Source organism: Ovis canadensis, chromosome 1 (assembly GCF_042477335.2).
Source record: "Ovis canadensis isolate MfBH-ARS-UI-01 breed Bighorn chromosome 1, ARS-UI_OviCan_v2, whole genome shotgun sequence".
Classification (NCBI taxonomy): Eukaryota; Metazoa; Chordata; class Mammalia; order Artiodactyla; family Bovidae; genus Ovis; species Ovis canadensis.
In genome coordinates, this window is record NC_091245.1 from 9,814,655 (window position 1) to 9,830,557 (window position 15,903).

Here is a 15,903-nt window from a genome sequence, read left to right on the forward strand (position 1 = left end):
AGCAAAGAGGAATGGATGTGTATTTCCCTTTGCTTGTGATTTCATAGAATTGCAATTTGAACAACTAGAAATCCCCTTCAAGTCACTGAGGGCTGCTCGTACTGATGAATATGGCATCGTCTCCTGAAAACCTACCCCATGATGGAGCAGGGACGAGTGGTCACATATCCTAAGGGTCGCCTCGCCCAGAAAGGCGTGGGGAGGACGGTGGCCCAGGGGAGTTGGCTGTGGAAAGCAGGGCTGAGCGCTGATGGGGAGGTGGTGAAACAGAAGAGGGGAACTTAGAATGTGGCCTTGGAGCCCACTGAGGCCTGGGCACGGGCAGGGCAGCCCCATTAGCTGACTTCCCTGCCCTAGTTCAGACCATGCCCGGGCTCACAGGCTGGTTGTGGGGGTAAGTGGGGCTGCCCTGGGCCTTAGAGCTTGAAGAAAAGGCAAGCTTGTGCACTGGATTCAAGTGATGGAGGGGTTGGTGGATGTGGGGAAGCCCCGGCCACGGTCAAGTGCAGGTGCATGGGAGCAGAGAACAAGGAAGGCCCTGAGAGGATTTGCGCCTAGGAGAGCTGGGAGGCCTTCCCCAGAACCCCACATCAGGGATTTGGAGCCTTTTACGAGCAGTCCAGGGGCCCTGAGGAAGTCATCAAGGGCAGCTCAGCCATCAGCGCTCTGATGACTGGCTCTGCGGAGTGCATGATGGAGGCAGCATCTCTGGTGTGGAATCTTCTGGAAAGACATATTCTGGTCTGAGGGGTGCCTTGGGTTTTGAGCCGCATCTTATGGATTAACTCTGTATTGGCAGGTAGGGGCAGCCTGGGCCTGGACGAGTCATGAGCCGACCCCACCCACAGCAGCAGTTCTGCTGTGTGTGTTTGTGTGTGTGTGTGTGTGTGTGTGTGTATGCACAGGGACACCAAAGGCCACTCTGGACAGAGTTGTGAATAAAATTTCTACTTACCATTGGGCTGAGCTGCCAGGCAGCTTCTTCAAGTGGTGGGAGCAGTGGGGATAGGGGGCAGACAGTGAGAGATGGTAAAAGCACCGAGCACTGGCAGAATCCTTACTACATGCTGGGTACTATTCTGGGCCCTTTAGACAGATTAGCTCATGTATCTTCACGACAGTCTTTATCATCCGGTACAGACACAGGCATACTTGTGGGCAGACAGACACCCAGCAACAGAGACCCAGACTAACACACCTGGGTTCACAGGCGCACATTTGCACACAGAAACACATGGCCGCAGACACAGATGGAAGCCCACAGGCCAGCGTGTTTAAACAAACATGAGGGAACCTAGCACACACGACACAGACAGCCTCAGCACCTCCTGCCTTGGGCCAGGAATGGGCTTTGGCGAAGGGCGCTTAGAAAAGGGCATAGACACCAACAGAGATCATCTGGCTACCTTTACAGGCTTTGCAAGCTTAAACACACATAATTTCAGACACAAGGGAACAGAGGCTCAGAGAGGTGAAATGATTTGCTCAAGGTCACACAGCCTAAGGAGCAGATCTGGATTTCAAAAGACAGCAGGTCCCTAAAGCTCATGTCTTACATATTCAATCAAAAGGCTGTGAATCTTGCTAACCAGGGGCTTCCTGTGTGGTGTGAGGCATGCCCGCTCAACCTGATTCCAGCTGGACTAAGCAACTGGGGGTCATGGGTGGTGGGCTGGACTCTGCTGTGTCTGGAGATCCAGGCAAGGGAGCTGGAAGCTGAGCTGAGTGGCTGCCATTCTCTGGCAGGGAGCCTATCACCCCATGGCAGTGAGTCCCTCCGTTCTCTCCCCAGGGCCTGTATCCTCAGCGGGCAGCCAGGATGCCCTACCAGCAGACCCTGCACCCCCAGGTGGGGTGTTACTCCAGACAGGTGAGTCGATGACCTCCTCACCTCTGTCCCAGCCCATGGAGGCCTTCAGGTCAGAAGGATGTCTGCCCCCTTGTCTTTGTCCAGCTGGTCACCAGCCATGCTTTCTGGCCCCAAGTTACATTTGACCCCAAGTTACAGACACAAGCACCAAAATGCATGCGGCCACAAAGCAGTGTCCCCAGGAGACAATGCTGGCTGGTGCTTACAGAGCCATTACTGTGCGCCAGGGCCTTACCTGCGTTCGTTTATTCCTCAGAACCACCCTACGAGGTAGAGTCAAGATGAGGAAACGGAGACACAGAGAGATGAAATAATTTGCCTGAGTTAGCCTTTGCTGTGGCAACAAACAGCCTCAATGTCTCAGAGGCTTTAAGCAATACGATGTTTAATTTTCACCCAAATATCTACAGGTTGACTGAGCTGCACTGGGGTTGGGTTCAAGCCTTTTTTAAGTGTCCCCCTTCTGGGCCCAGGCGGAAGATCACTTTTGTGCCTGCCATGCTGGATGGGGGTAGTGTGGGAGGGCTCAGAGCTGGGACGGGATTGTGTTCGCCCACCTTCCACCGGCCTGAGCTGATCACACGGCCTGGCCCCGCATCGCTTGGGCTGGGAGTCACAGCCCTCCCATGGTCTCCTCAGCTAAAATACAAGACACCTCAGTCCAGTTCAGTCACTCAGGCATGTCTGACTCTCTGAGACCCCATGAATTGCAGCACGCCAGGCCTTCCTGTCCATCACCAACTCCTGGAGTTCACTCAAACTCACATCCATTGAGTCGGTGATGCCATCCAGCCATCTCATCCTTTGGTGTCCCCTTCCCCTCCTGCCCCCAATCCCTCCCAGCACCAGGGTCTTTCCAGTGAATCAACTCTTCACATGAGGTGGCCAAAGTACTGGAGTTTCAGCTTCAGCATCATTCCCTCCAAAGAACACCCAGGGCTGATCTCCTTTAGGATGGGCTGGTTGGATCTCCTTGTAGTCCAAGGGACTCTCAAGAGTCTTCTCCAACAACACAGTTCAAAAGCATTAATTCTTCAGTGCTCAGCTTTCTTCACAGTCCAACTCTCACATCCATACATGACCACTGGAAAAACCATAGCCTTGACTAGACAGACCTTTGTTGGCACAAAGTAATGTCTCTGCTTTTGAATATGCTATCTAGGTTGGTCATAACTTTCCTTCCAAGGAGTAAGCGTCTTTTAATTTCATGGCTGCAATCACCATCTACCTGCTCCAGGTAGCAGGTCATCGAGTGAGTTTGGAGCCCCCCAAAAATAAAGTCTGACACTGTTTTCACTGTTTCCCCATTTATTTCCCATGAAGTGATGGGACCAGATGCCATGATTTTCGTTTTCTGAATGTTGAGATTTAAGCCAGCTTTTTCACTCTCCTCTTTCACTTTCATCAAGAGGCTTTTTAGTTCCTCTTCACTTTCTGCCATAAGCGTACTATCATCTGCATATCTGAGGTTATTGATATTTCTCCCAGCAATCTTGATTCCAGCTTGTGCTTCTTCCAGCCCAGCGTTTCTCATGATGTACTCTGCATAGAAGTTAAATAAGCAGGGTGACAATATACAGCCTTAATGTACTCCTTTTCCTATTTGGAACCAGTCTGTTGTTCCATGTCCAGTTCTAACTGTTGCTTCCTGACCTGCATACAGGTTTCTCAAGAGGCAGGTCAGGTGGTCTGGTATTCCCATCTCTTTCAGCATTTTCCACAGTTTATTGTGATCCACACAGTCAAAGGCTTTGGCAGAGTCAATAAAGCAGAGATAGATGTTTTTCTGGAACTCTCTTGCTTTTTCCATGATCCAGCGGATGTTGGTAATTTGATCTCTGGTTCCTTTGCCTTTTCTAAAACCAGCTTGAACATCTGGAAGTTCACGGTTCATGTGTTGCTGAAGCCTGGCTTGGAGAATTTTGAGCATTACTTTACTAGCGTGTGAGATGAGCGCAATTGTGCGGTAGTTTGAGCATTCTTTGAAATTGCTTTTCTTTGGGATTGGAATGAAAACTGACCTCTTCCAGCCCTATGGCCACTGCTGAGTTTTCCAAATTTGCTGGCATATTGAGTGCAGCACTTTCACAGCATCATCTTTCAGGATTTGAAATACCTCCACTGGAATTCCATCACCTCCACTAGCTTTGTTCATAGTGATGCTTTCTAAGGCCCACTTGACTTCACATTCCAGGATGTCTGGCTCTAGGTGAGTGATCACACCATCGTGATTATCTGGGTCATGAAGATCTTTTTTTGTACAGTTCTTCAGTGTATTCTTGCCACCTCTTCTTAATATCTTCTGCTTCTGTTAGGTCCAGACCATTTCTGTCCTTTATCGAGTCCATCTTTGCATGAAATATTCCCTTGGTATCTCTAATTTTCTTGAAGAGACCTCTAGTCTTTCCCATTCTGTTGTTTTCCTCTATTTCTTTGCATTGATTGCTGAGGAAGGCTTTCTTATCTCTTCTTGCTATTCTTTGGAACTCTGCATTCAGATGCTTATATCTTTCCTTTTCTCCTTTGCGTTTCACTTCTCTTCTTTTTCATAGCTATCTGTAAGGCCTCCTCAGACAGCCTTTTAGCTTTTCTGCATTTCTTTTTCTTGGGGATGTTCTTGATCCCTGTCTCCTGTACAATGTCACGAACCTCTGTTCATAGTTCATCAGGCATTCTATGAAATCTAGTTCCTTAAATCTATTTTCCACTTCCACTGTATAATCATAAGGGATTTGATTTAGGTCATATCTGAATGGTCTAGTGGTTTAGTTAAACTTAAATCTAGGTAAATGGTGAATAAAATTTTAGTAGAGCTATGTCCCAAATACTGCATGGACCATACTTACACTAAAAAAAATTTTTACTGTTATCTTAAATTCAAATTTATCTGGGTGTTACCTATTTTTGTTAGCTAAATCTGCACCCCCTACTCCCATGGGTAGGTCGGGGGTTGACATCTGCTTGACAGTAACGCAGTGGCAGGTTGGGGTTTGACCTCGAGCCGGCTGGCTTCAGGGCCCATGTTCCCAGTAACTATGGCTTACTGCCTCTTGTACACAGATTCGTAAAAATATAGTATCAAAGTAAAGCAGCAGAGGGACTTCCCTGGCAGTCCGGTGGTTAATTCTTCACCTTCCACTGCAGGGGATGTGGGTTCGATTCCCTGTCCGGGAGCTAAGATTTCACATGCCTTGTGGCCAAAGAGAAACAAAACACAAACAGACACAATATTGTAACAAAATAAAGACTTTAAAAATGGCCCACATCGAAAAGATCTTTAAAAAAAACATCAAGCATCAGAGATGAAAATACAAACACACACTCAGACACAAATAAAGATGTGTTTCCGTACGTGCCACTGGACTGGATGTGTGTGGGCCTGAGCACACACAGGCAACACGAAACAGCACTTCCAGAGGGTCTGAGTGTCTTGCATGAGGGGTGGGCTGTGAGGAGAAGAGCTGAGAACAGCCTACATTCCCAGTCTGGCCTTGCACACTGCCCCCTGCAGCGCACACAGCCAGGTGAACAGAGCCCACCCTCAAAGCCATGGACTCCTCGGCCTCTCCCTCTCTACCCTTTCTCTTCAAGCTGCACCTCTGCCCTGAAGGATGTTAGAATGTTCTAGAAGATAGGGAAGGGACTATAAGTATGGGTCACTTTATCACGTGGGCCAGCGCTGCTCTTTCAGCAGTAGCAGCTTTGCATCCTGAGATGAAGTCACAAGGGGAGGCAGTCAGGCTCACAGAATCCCAGTCTTGTCCCTTCCACCCCACGAGCGGTGATTCTGTCCACCTAGCTCCTCAGCAAATGCTTTTAGACGAAGTTATGTGTGTGCATATATTTGAACCAGTAACATTAAAAACCTGGTATCAGATTTTAAACACCTTAGAGGCGATCACTGTGGCTGGTTTCTTAGGTGTCCTCCCAGTGATATCTGTCTATACAGGCATTTTTGTATGAATGTGGCATTCTGGGCACACTGCTCTATCACTGCTTTTGTCAGCAAAGAGATGACAAAAGATGTCTTGGAGATGGTTCCAGAGCCCTCTACACAGCTCTGGTTTATGGTTTTTTCTCAGTGACATGTAGCTAGGGCACAGTTTTGAGTGAAGCTTTTATCAGCTCTAAGACCTATGTCTTCTTTTTCACGTCCGTTTCCTCTCAAGTCCCGGGTCTGGGACTCCCACCCCCTATACTGGAAAAACCAGTCGTTTTTTTTTCCTGCCATGCTGACTCCTGGGGGTCTGTCCTGGGAGGTCCCTTCCTGGATTCTCTCTGTGAGCTCTTGGCACTTTATGACCTTCAGCTCATCCTCTTGGGGGTTTGGCAGCCACATCCAGCATCACCGGATCCTGTCTGTCCACTGGGGGAAGGATGGGGAGGGCCAGGAGGGATGGGCCCAGACTCCCAGAAGGAGCGAGCGCAGTGGTGGAGTCAAGGGACATGGGGACTCTGACAAAACTCGGACACTTGAAACACTTGCTAGGCAAATTCCTTAACTTCCCTGAGCTTCGGTTTCCTCGTACCTAAAATGGGCATCCTAATGGTCCTACCTCACGGGGGCTATTCGGAGTTTAAATGAGAGAATCCACATGGAGGGCCTGGCACACCCTTATTATCACTTAATGACCCCTAGGCTTTATCATCTTTTTAAACTAGATAAGGGTGTGCAGGGTGAGAGCGGGCAGTCAGTATGCTGAACAGCTGAGCAGCTTGGACCCCACTCTTGCTGTGAAAGTGGAAATCCAAGAATTTCCCTAGGTTTGACCAAAACACACAGGAAGGTGGATATCAGCTCCACATACGACATTTGGAGCTGTCAGTGGTAGAATACAGTGCTCATAGTGTAAAGAGCTCCCCATCATTTTAGGTATTCAGGTGGACATTGATCTTTTCTTTCCTCCATCCACCGCCTCTTTCTTTCTTTACTTTTTTTTACTTATTCGCTTGACACATGTTTATTGAGCAGCTGCTATGTGATGGGCACAGTCTTAGGGCTGAGGATAAATCAGTAAATAAGACAGATGGGGCCCCTGCCTTGCCAAGAAGACAGTGGGAGCCCTGCTTCTTGGTGAGTCTGATCTAGGTGGTCTCCGAAACCCAGTGGATTCCTACTTTTCTCTAGGGTTTGAACTGAATCCCATTTTCCCTTTTTGGCCTTTCTCTTGCACTCACACTGTCCAGTAATGTAACCAGCAGCCATGTGTGGTTATTTACATTGAAACCAACTAAAATTAAGTAAAATTTAAAATTCAGTCCCACTAGCCCATTTCAAGTGCTCAGTAGCCACGCTTATGTCTGGTGGGTACCATATTGGGTGGTATCCAGTGGAGACCCAGAAGATTTCCATCATCCATCACGAGAATTTCCACTGGGCAGGGCTGTCTCAGACTTGGGGTTCTGTTGAGATCCTGAGCTAGAAGCCAGGGATGTGCATATCTCCACAGCCTTGACTGAGATTGTAAATGACAATGAACCAGGGGCTTTTGAGATGTTATTGACTGAGGGAAAGTTAGGGGACAGGGAAGAGAAACAATAATGGAAATAATATTCATTTGTTGTGTGCCAGTCTCTCTACTTATACCAACTGGCTCAGTCCCCATACTAACGGGCATAGTGTTTGCCCATTTTATGGATCAGGAAACTGAGGCTCAGATAAATTAAATACCTTGCTGGTCTCCCATAAATAAGCTGAGCCCCGTGCTTTTCCCAGTCTAACACATTGTCTTCTGTGAGGGGCCACAGGGGCTGAAGGGTGGGACCTGGGGTTTGGGTCAGGGCTGGGGGACTGTGGTGTTTAGAGGCAGCAGGCTCTGCTGGACTCAGCGCCTCTCTCCTCTCTGCCCTGCAGGTGACGCCATACAACCCCCAGCAGATGGGACAACAGATTTTCCGCTCTTCCTACACCCCCCTGATGAGCTACATCCCCTTCGTCCAGCCCAACTATCCGTACCCTCAGAGGACACCTCAGAAGCTGGCCAGCAATCCCCGAGACCCTTCCCCCATGGCAGGAGACGGGCCGCAGTACCTCTTCCCCCCGGCATACGGGTGAGTCTTCAGCCCGTGCCGGAAGCCCACCTGCCTTCCCGAAAGCTGCTGGAGAGGGGAGGTGGGCGCTCTGGGCCCCACTCGTGCTTCCTTGATACGTACGTTCCCTGGCGGGGAGGAGGGGAGACCCTGGGCCTGCGTTCAGAGGCTGTGTGTGTGCTGGAAGGAGCAGGTGTGGAGGTGAGCCTGGTGGGCCCCCTTCAGGGCCCAGTTCGGGGCCGGAGTCCTCAGTCTGGTGCAGAAAGGCAGCTGTGTGTCAGCAGCAGAGGGACACACTGCCTGCAGCAGGCAGCAGGCGCTGGAACTGGACGCATATGCCTTTCCCCATTTGCCTGGTGTCTAGCAGGCTACAGCCTGGTAATCTCCTTGCAGCTCTTTCCCCCACTTACCACATCCCGAGCTCCTTGCCAGGTTCATCTCTCCAACAGCCCCGTGAGTTCGCAAGTGGCCCTGCTGAAGCTTCTCCCACAGCTTATCGGACTGCTCACACTTCCCCCCCAAAACTACCCCAAGCAGCAGAGGAGAGGGGCTTAGCAGCCAAGAGCCAACGCAAACTCAACCTTTTTCGCTGACAATTCCACGCAAACTTTACATGCCAGTCAGTAAGAAATTTGTGTTTGTTGTTTTAACACAACACAGTTGCTCGTTTCCGCCCACCAAACCTTCACTTCCATGAGGCAGCAGGGGCCGGGTCAGTCCTGAGACTCCAGTCCTGGGCACCCCCCGGGGAACATGTGTCCCAGGGCGCAGGGAATGTGTGCCCCACTGTGAGAGCCTCCCTTTACAGAGTCAGGGCCAGACTCCCCAGCCCAACAAGGATTCCCTTCCTCCCCATCACGGCCCCTCCCTGTCGTGTCAACGGGTGTTTCCTGGACTCTGACGCTTTCAGTCGGCATTCCCCTTGAACTCTTGTTGTAGAGGGTGAATCCTGGAAAGAGGTGTCCATAGTCAGATCTGTTTGGGATAAGAAAGGTAGAAACAAAGATAAAAAGGTTTCTCAACTGTTGGAATTTACAGATCACTTAATTTACCAGGGTGCATGGAGAACATTCAACAGGGTGATGGTCAGTAGTGCCAACTGAACATAAAGCCCATGGCCGTGGCCTCTTCTTTCTTCTTTCTCCTTATTCTTCCCCTCCCGCCCTCGCCTCCCCTCCAGCCTCCCTTCCTCCGTCCCTCCCTTCCTCCGTCCCTTCCTTCCTCCCCACGCTTTTTCTCTTCCCCTTTCCTCATAGCGCAGTGTGTTCCACCAACACACCCGGGGAAGCGCTGTGTCGGTTGACGCTCGTAGTGACGATGAACTTAGCCTGTGGGGCCCCGCCAACGAGTAGGACATGGCTCGTCCCTTCAGAGATGAGCGTGGACGAGGAGGGGGCGCAGTGATGTTAGCGCCGTGACAAAGTGCCATCAAAGTGGCCCAGGGACAGAGGGAAGGTCCCTGCTGGGTGGGCAGTGAGGGCTACAGAATGGTGTCAGTTCGGTTGCTCAGTCGTGTCCGACCCTTTGCGACCCCATGAGTCGTAGCACGTCAGGCCTCCCTGTCCATCACCAACTCCCGGAGTTCACTCAGATTCATGTCCATTGAGTTGGTGATGCCATCCAGTCATCTCATCCTCTGTCATCCCCTTCTCCTCCTGCCCCCAATCCTTCCCAGCATCAGGGTCTTTTCCAATGAGTCAACTCTTTACATGAGGTGGCCAAAGTACTGGAGTTTCAGCGTCAGCATCATTCCCTCCAAAGAAATCCCAGGACTGATCTCCTTCAGAATGGACTGGTTGGATCTCCTTGCAGTCCAAGGGACTCTCAAGAGTCTTCTCCAACACCACAGTTCAAAAGCATCAATTCTTTGGCACTCAGCTTTCTTCACAGTCCAACTCTCACATCCATACATGACCACTGGAAAAACCATAGCCTTGACTAGACGGACAGGATGGGGAGGGGGCAGCAACCTGGGGAATCAGGCCCTTGGGTGGGAGGTTGCATGGCAGACTTGAGACCTGGGGAATAAAGGCACCTGGCTGAGGTATGAGATTTACCCCTTGAATGAGATGGAAAATAGGAAAGGGAAGGCCAGACTTGGATTATTAAAAGCTCTGACTGGTGGGCCTGGGGGTCCGATGCAGAGCTGTGAATGCTGGAATGAACTGATGGGCCAGAGGGGAGAGAGATGGGGGAAGAGAGGTGACTGCAGGGTCTGTAAGAGAGGTGAGAACAGATGAGAGTGCAGAGGGCGGACAGCCCGCCTGCTGGCCAGCAGATGCCCCTTCCACGCTGTAACTCTGGGCTCGGGGGAAGAGAGACTCGCCCAGAACTGGCCACGCGGAGGGGCGGTGTGCTCCCATTCTCGCTGGCCAGCTCTTGGGAAGCACTGGTGGGGAGCAGAAAGAGGGCGGGTGGAGCCCTGGTCTTGAGCTGTCTTCAGAGAGACAGGAAGGGGAGGAGACTGAGGAAGGAGCGGCCTTAGAAGCGGGCGGGAGCCGGGGGCCAGCTGGGGACACTGTGGGCAAGGGAGAGAAAACAGAGGCTCAGCGGTCAGCAGGCTGCAGGGGTGGCCTGAGAGGCTGGCTGGAAAGAACGTGGGGTCAGAAAGGTGAAGCGAGGAGTGCAGGCCTGCATCCCTCAAAGGGATGGTTCATTTATTCAAAAAACCACCTGTGGCCTCCTGCGTGTGCCTGTCTGGCTCTAGGCATGGGTCAGGGGAGCGAGCAAGGCAAGCGTGTTTCCTTCTGTCATCCCAGGAGGATCGATAGACACTGCAGAAATAAACAAGCGTCATGCATGTCAGGTGCAGGGAAAGCGGGGAGGTCTGAGTGCAGCGAGAGAAGGAGCCGTGTGTATGTGCAGTCGATGAGCACTCTGGGCAGAAAGGACAGAAAGCGCAGTGGCCATGAGGTGGGAAAAGCCGCCGGAGCACTATTGGTGGGGGAGGGGCGGACTGGAAATCAGGGAAGTGGCAGGCCCAGGCTAGGGAGGGTCTGCGGGGCCAGGCAGGAGAGAGACGTGGGCGGCCTCGAATGTTCTAGTTCTCTGGGTAAGAAGACGACGTGGGCCAGTGTGCAAAGAGAGGGCTGTGGAGTAAGAGCTGATGGAGGGGACCAGGCTGGGCGCCTTTATAGTTGCCCAAGCAAGAGGTGCTGGAGGCATAGACGAGGCAGTAACCCTGGAAAGGAGGCGAGAAAAAATCTGAAACGTTTATCTTCTTTGTAGAATTGATGGGACGTGAAGGTTGGGTATGGAATAAGGAAAAGAGAGGAGTCAAGTGTGATTCCTAGTTTTGTTTGTTTAACTGAGCTATTTTATTTATTTTTAATTGGTGGAAAATTGCTTTGCAATTTTGTGTTGGTTTCTGCTGTACAACAACATGAATCAGTCAAATATATATATATATATATATACACACATATGTCTACACACATATATATACCTACATCCCTTCCCTCCCTCTCTTCCCTCTCCTCCCCTCGTCTCACCCCTCTAGGTCATCACAGAGCTCCAGGCTGGGCTCCCTTTGTTATTTAGCAACTTTTCACTATTTCTTTTACACATGATAGTGAGCAAGTAGCATTGATTTGTAGGGTTTTGACTTGCGTGTCTGGATAAGGGGCAGTACCAAAGTCCAGATGATCAGGAATTTTGTTTTTGCATATGCGGAATTCTTAAAAATAATTTTATGGATGTATGTATGTATTTTCGGCTGTGCTGGGTCTTCACTGCTGCGTGGGCTTCTTCTCTGGCTGTGGCGAGCAGGGCTCCTGTCAAGCTATGACACAAGGTTTCTCACTGGGGGAGCTTCTCTCGTTGCACAGCACAGGCCCTAGGTGCACGGGCTTCAGTAGCTCACAGCCAGTGGCTCCCCGGAACCACCAGGGAAGCTCTGCTTATGTGAAATTTGAGATGCCCATTAGATACAGGAGTGGAGCTGTCGATGGGCAGGTGGGTGTCTGCATCCAAAGCTCAGGGGAGAAGTGGTGGCTGATAATATAAATTTGGGGATCATTAGCATACAGACGATGTTTAGAAGCATAAGGTGGGACAAGATCGCCTGGGAGCACATGTACAGAGAGAAGAAGAGAGGCCCAAGGATCGAGCCCTGGGCCTACCAGCATGTAGAGGGGCTGTGGGGATGGAGAGGCGTAAGCAAAGGATCTAAGAGATGGGAGAACAGGAGAGTGTGAGCGGAGGGAGCCAGAGGAAGAGACGGAGGGGTGGCAGTATGGCAAGAAAACCTGGGCACCACAGGGTGCAGGTAGGGAGCCCTGGGCTCAGGGGCGGTGTTGGCGGTTACTTGTCATGCTGGATGGAATAAGGTCTGGAAGACCCTGTCCTGGGCAGGGAGGGGTACAAGGGCCTAGGTGGAGAGAGTTTAGTTTGGGAGACAAGGAGGGTCAGTGTTTCCTCTGGCTCAGGAGCAAAGACGAGAACCAAGAGACCAAACTATATGTGGTGGGAGAGGAAGGAGCAGGTGGCCTCGGTGTTCTCAGGGAAGGAGGAGGGGAGCCCTCTCTGACCTCTGCTAAGTCCAGGATCACCATACAATGTATCTTTCAAGCAGTAATAAGCTTAAGAGTCAAAAGAAGGCAAATAATAATTGCACTGTGAATGCCAGTGGAAAAACTGTCCCAGGCAAACCAAGACCTTCCAACGGTGCTCGGTGCTCGAGAAGCAGTTCAAGCTCCTCCACTTCCTCCAGGAAGCACTCCGGGATAACTATAGTCCACATGGATTAGCCCTCTTCCTGGCTCTCTAGGGTACGTCCTGTCCAGAGCATGCCCTTGGCAGCTGACCCCATCAGAACTTTTCAGCCGGAAGGGCTCAGATGCATGGAGTGTGACAACAGATATGAGGTGTGTTATAACTAATTTATTGCTGGTAATTGTTAAGTACTGAAGTATGTGTTATGGCCTTTATTTTACAAACCAGAGTGGAATTCAGAGTATCCTTATAGTAGCATCGCTTCCAATAATTTCTTTTCCAATATGATTTTTGAAAAAGAGAAAAAGAAACAAGGTTACCACTGACATTAATTGCTTATCCAGCACCCTACCACATGCCAGGTCCTGGACTGGGTGCTGAGTGTAGAATGATAAACAGTCCAGACAGTGTCCCTGTTCTCAGAAAATTTATTGTAGTGAGAAGAGATGCGGACCACCCAAATCCTCAGTTGTCCACGGCTGCCCGCTGTGAGCGACGGATACCGACACCAGCTGAGGCATTACAAATTAATGCGCTGGTTCGTCCCATTGCTTCTCCCCTGCTCTGCCCCCTGCTCCTTTTCTGTTTCATCAATTCATGGGAGGGCGCCACGAACGTGAGCATCTTCTGTAATATGCATCTGCCCAGCTGAAAAGCGACCGAGAATCCCTGGATTAGACTAAATCTAGCCATTTGCTCTGCTGTGATTTGTCTTGAGCTCTGTTCCATTCATTCAAAGTATCCTAGCAGATGGGCAAAGAAATTGCAATAGGATACCAGAAGTGTGAGTAAATGATTCCATCTGGAGAGGTCAACGAAGTCTTCACACAGAAGATGGCTTTCGAACTCTCTTTGGAAGTATGACTAGCCAGGGAGAAAAGGCAGAAGAGTGTGTATTTCTGTTCTTGGAGGTTGAGGCTCAGGTCTTCTCGGCTCTTCCTTCCCTGGGGGTCTAGCAAAGCTGTGGGCAGTCAGGGGTGCCTCTGGGCTTCCTTGCCAGATTGGGCTTGAAATGCAGGGCCTGATTGAACGTGGTGCTGAGAAGGGGATCGGGAGCCCTGGGGTGGGCGGATTCTGAAATCTCACCCTGGGACGTGGGTCTGAGTTCTCTGATGTGAGATTTCTTGAGGGGCACACAAGATCCTCTAAGGCGAGGATAGGGGCTATAGGCCCACAGGTAAGGTGCTCCGATCCAGAGAGGCTTCCTAGGCTGTGGTCCCGGATATGGAGAAAGCATAGGCTGGGCAGAGCCCCTACAGGCTGCCAGAACCTTCCTGACCTAAGGGAGTGGCCGGAGAAACTCTTTGTTGTCTTCCAATAATATCATTTCAATATTTTGTTTTCTCAGAGCCAAAGCTCTCTGTATTACTGCTAACGCTTTCTGTTTCTAAGCCTCTCATGATCTTCCCAGTCTTTGACAGCCCCCACATTAACATATTACTTTCCCTAATATCCCAACCAACATCAGGAATCCCGTCACAATGCCTTTTTTCTCTTTTAATTTTTAAAAAATGTATTTGGCTGCGCTGGGTCTTAGTTGCGACACGCAGGCAGAATCTTCATTGCCACACATAGGCTCTTTAGTTGCGGCATGCGAACTTAGTTGTGCCCCGTGTGATCTGGTTCCTTGGCCGGGGGTTGAACCCGGGCCCCTTCATTGGGAGGGTGGTGTCTTAACCACTGGACCACCAGGGAAGTCCCATCACGACGTCCTTTTCTTTCTCCTCCAGGTTCGGCTCAACGTCCGGTGGGCCCCTGATGAACAGCCCCTACTTTTCCTCCAGTGGGAATGGCATAAATTTTTAGATCTCCTTCTTAGCTCCCTCCTCCCACCTTAGCCCCTGGAGCAGGGCTAAGGACTCTGGAATTCTGGATTCTGCAGCAGCTTGGTATGAAGTTTGGAAAGCCAAGGTTCCGACCAGGTCACAGACAGAAAACAGCAAGGCCAGAGGCATCTATGGACCAACACTCATACACGCACACAGTCCGCCCTCAGGCAAAGTGCAGACCACACACTCCCCCCTTGGATTCATATGTACTTGCTCATCCACGTATGCATCTGTAGTGATTTTTGTTTTTGTTGTTATTGGTAAAATAGAAGTAAGACACTTAATTTTAGAAAGTTTGTATTTTCCGATAAAAGTATGAGCTGCTTGACATAGAGTGTGCCTGTTTATTTTCTGTAATGCTCTGGGTAATCATCACTGCTCCTTCCCCTGCCTCCCACCCCGGGAGACTCAAAGTTTACTGAGGACATGGGCTACCATCCTCCAAGTGCTTCTCTGTAAATGAGGGACCCCAGGGATCGTACACTTGAGGGCTTACCTATTCTTTTGTGTGTGATCCACTCACTTCTCAAGAGCCCAAATTAAGCATCTCAGGAATGGATGAAGAAAAAGGGCATCCTGCTGTGCCCTGTCCAGGTGCCACTTACAGAAAAGGCTCTCTTGGATACGAGATGGGAAAATGGGTCCTGAAAATCAGTTCTAAAAGTAATCCTGAATATCATGATAGACAAGATGATATCTGATGGTTGGAGATCAATGCTGAACTAGAGGTCAGTCTCAGAACTGCCCCTCATGGCAATGTCCCTGGATCATTCTCAATTAGCTGTTATCAGCGACTTGGATAGGGACGCTGAAAGCACTTGGATCATGTGGATGGAAGGCACAAATCTGAGAAGAGGAGGGGTCCTGAGTCAGTGACACGCATATATTTTAACTCTCCTATTCGATACCCTTGGCAGGTACCATTAGGCTGTTCCTCTGAGCCTGGACAAAGCCACAGGACCATTCTCCCTGTGGTGGTCCAGGCAGCCATCACTGATCAGGGATGGTCTATGAAATGAACTGTTTTTTGGCAAACCATCATAAGATGAAATTAAACAGAAGGTTAAGCTAAGGACCTCCACCTCCTGGGTTCAAAAATTGATCCACGTACATGCAGATGGACCAACACTGTCAGCTCTGAATTGCCCTATTCCCGGTCCTAATACTCACCCGAGAGCTTGGCCTCACCTTGGCTGAGGTCAGTGAGGGCCAGGTCTGGGGGATGTTAGGAGCCCAGTCCCGACTGCAGTGAGACGCTAGGGATATGCAAGTCCCCGGTGTCTCAGGATGGGCTTAAGTCCAGGATGCGCAAGAGCATTTCTCCTGCCTTCAGTGTGTGACACAGCTGACCTTTCTTCCTGGGTCCCTGGAAGTCAATTTCTTTTCCAGGCACCACTCAGCGACTAAATAACAGTAATAACAAGGAGACTAACAACATTTATACCAACTCCATTCTGAATG

At 50.2% G+C, this 15,903-nt stretch overlaps 1 protein-coding gene across 1 annotated transcript in view; it reads left to right on the forward strand.

Annotated features, from left to right (window-relative positions):
* The window catches only part of C1H1orf94 (chromosome 1 C1orf94 homolog), a 43,724-nt gene extending 29,305 nt beyond the window's left edge, over positions 1 to 14,419 (forward strand). Inside the window, exons 5-7 of the mRNA XM_069569789.1 lie at positions 1,793 to 1,870; positions 7,725 to 7,921; positions 14,344 to 14,419. Of these exons, the coding sequence (XP_069425890.1) occupies positions 1,793 to 1,870; positions 7,725 to 7,921; positions 14,344 to 14,419 (351 nt within the window). The remainder of the gene's footprint in view (positions 1 to 1,792; positions 1,871 to 7,724; positions 7,922 to 14,343) is intronic.
* Positions 14,420 to 15,903: the final 1,484 nt, after the last annotated feature.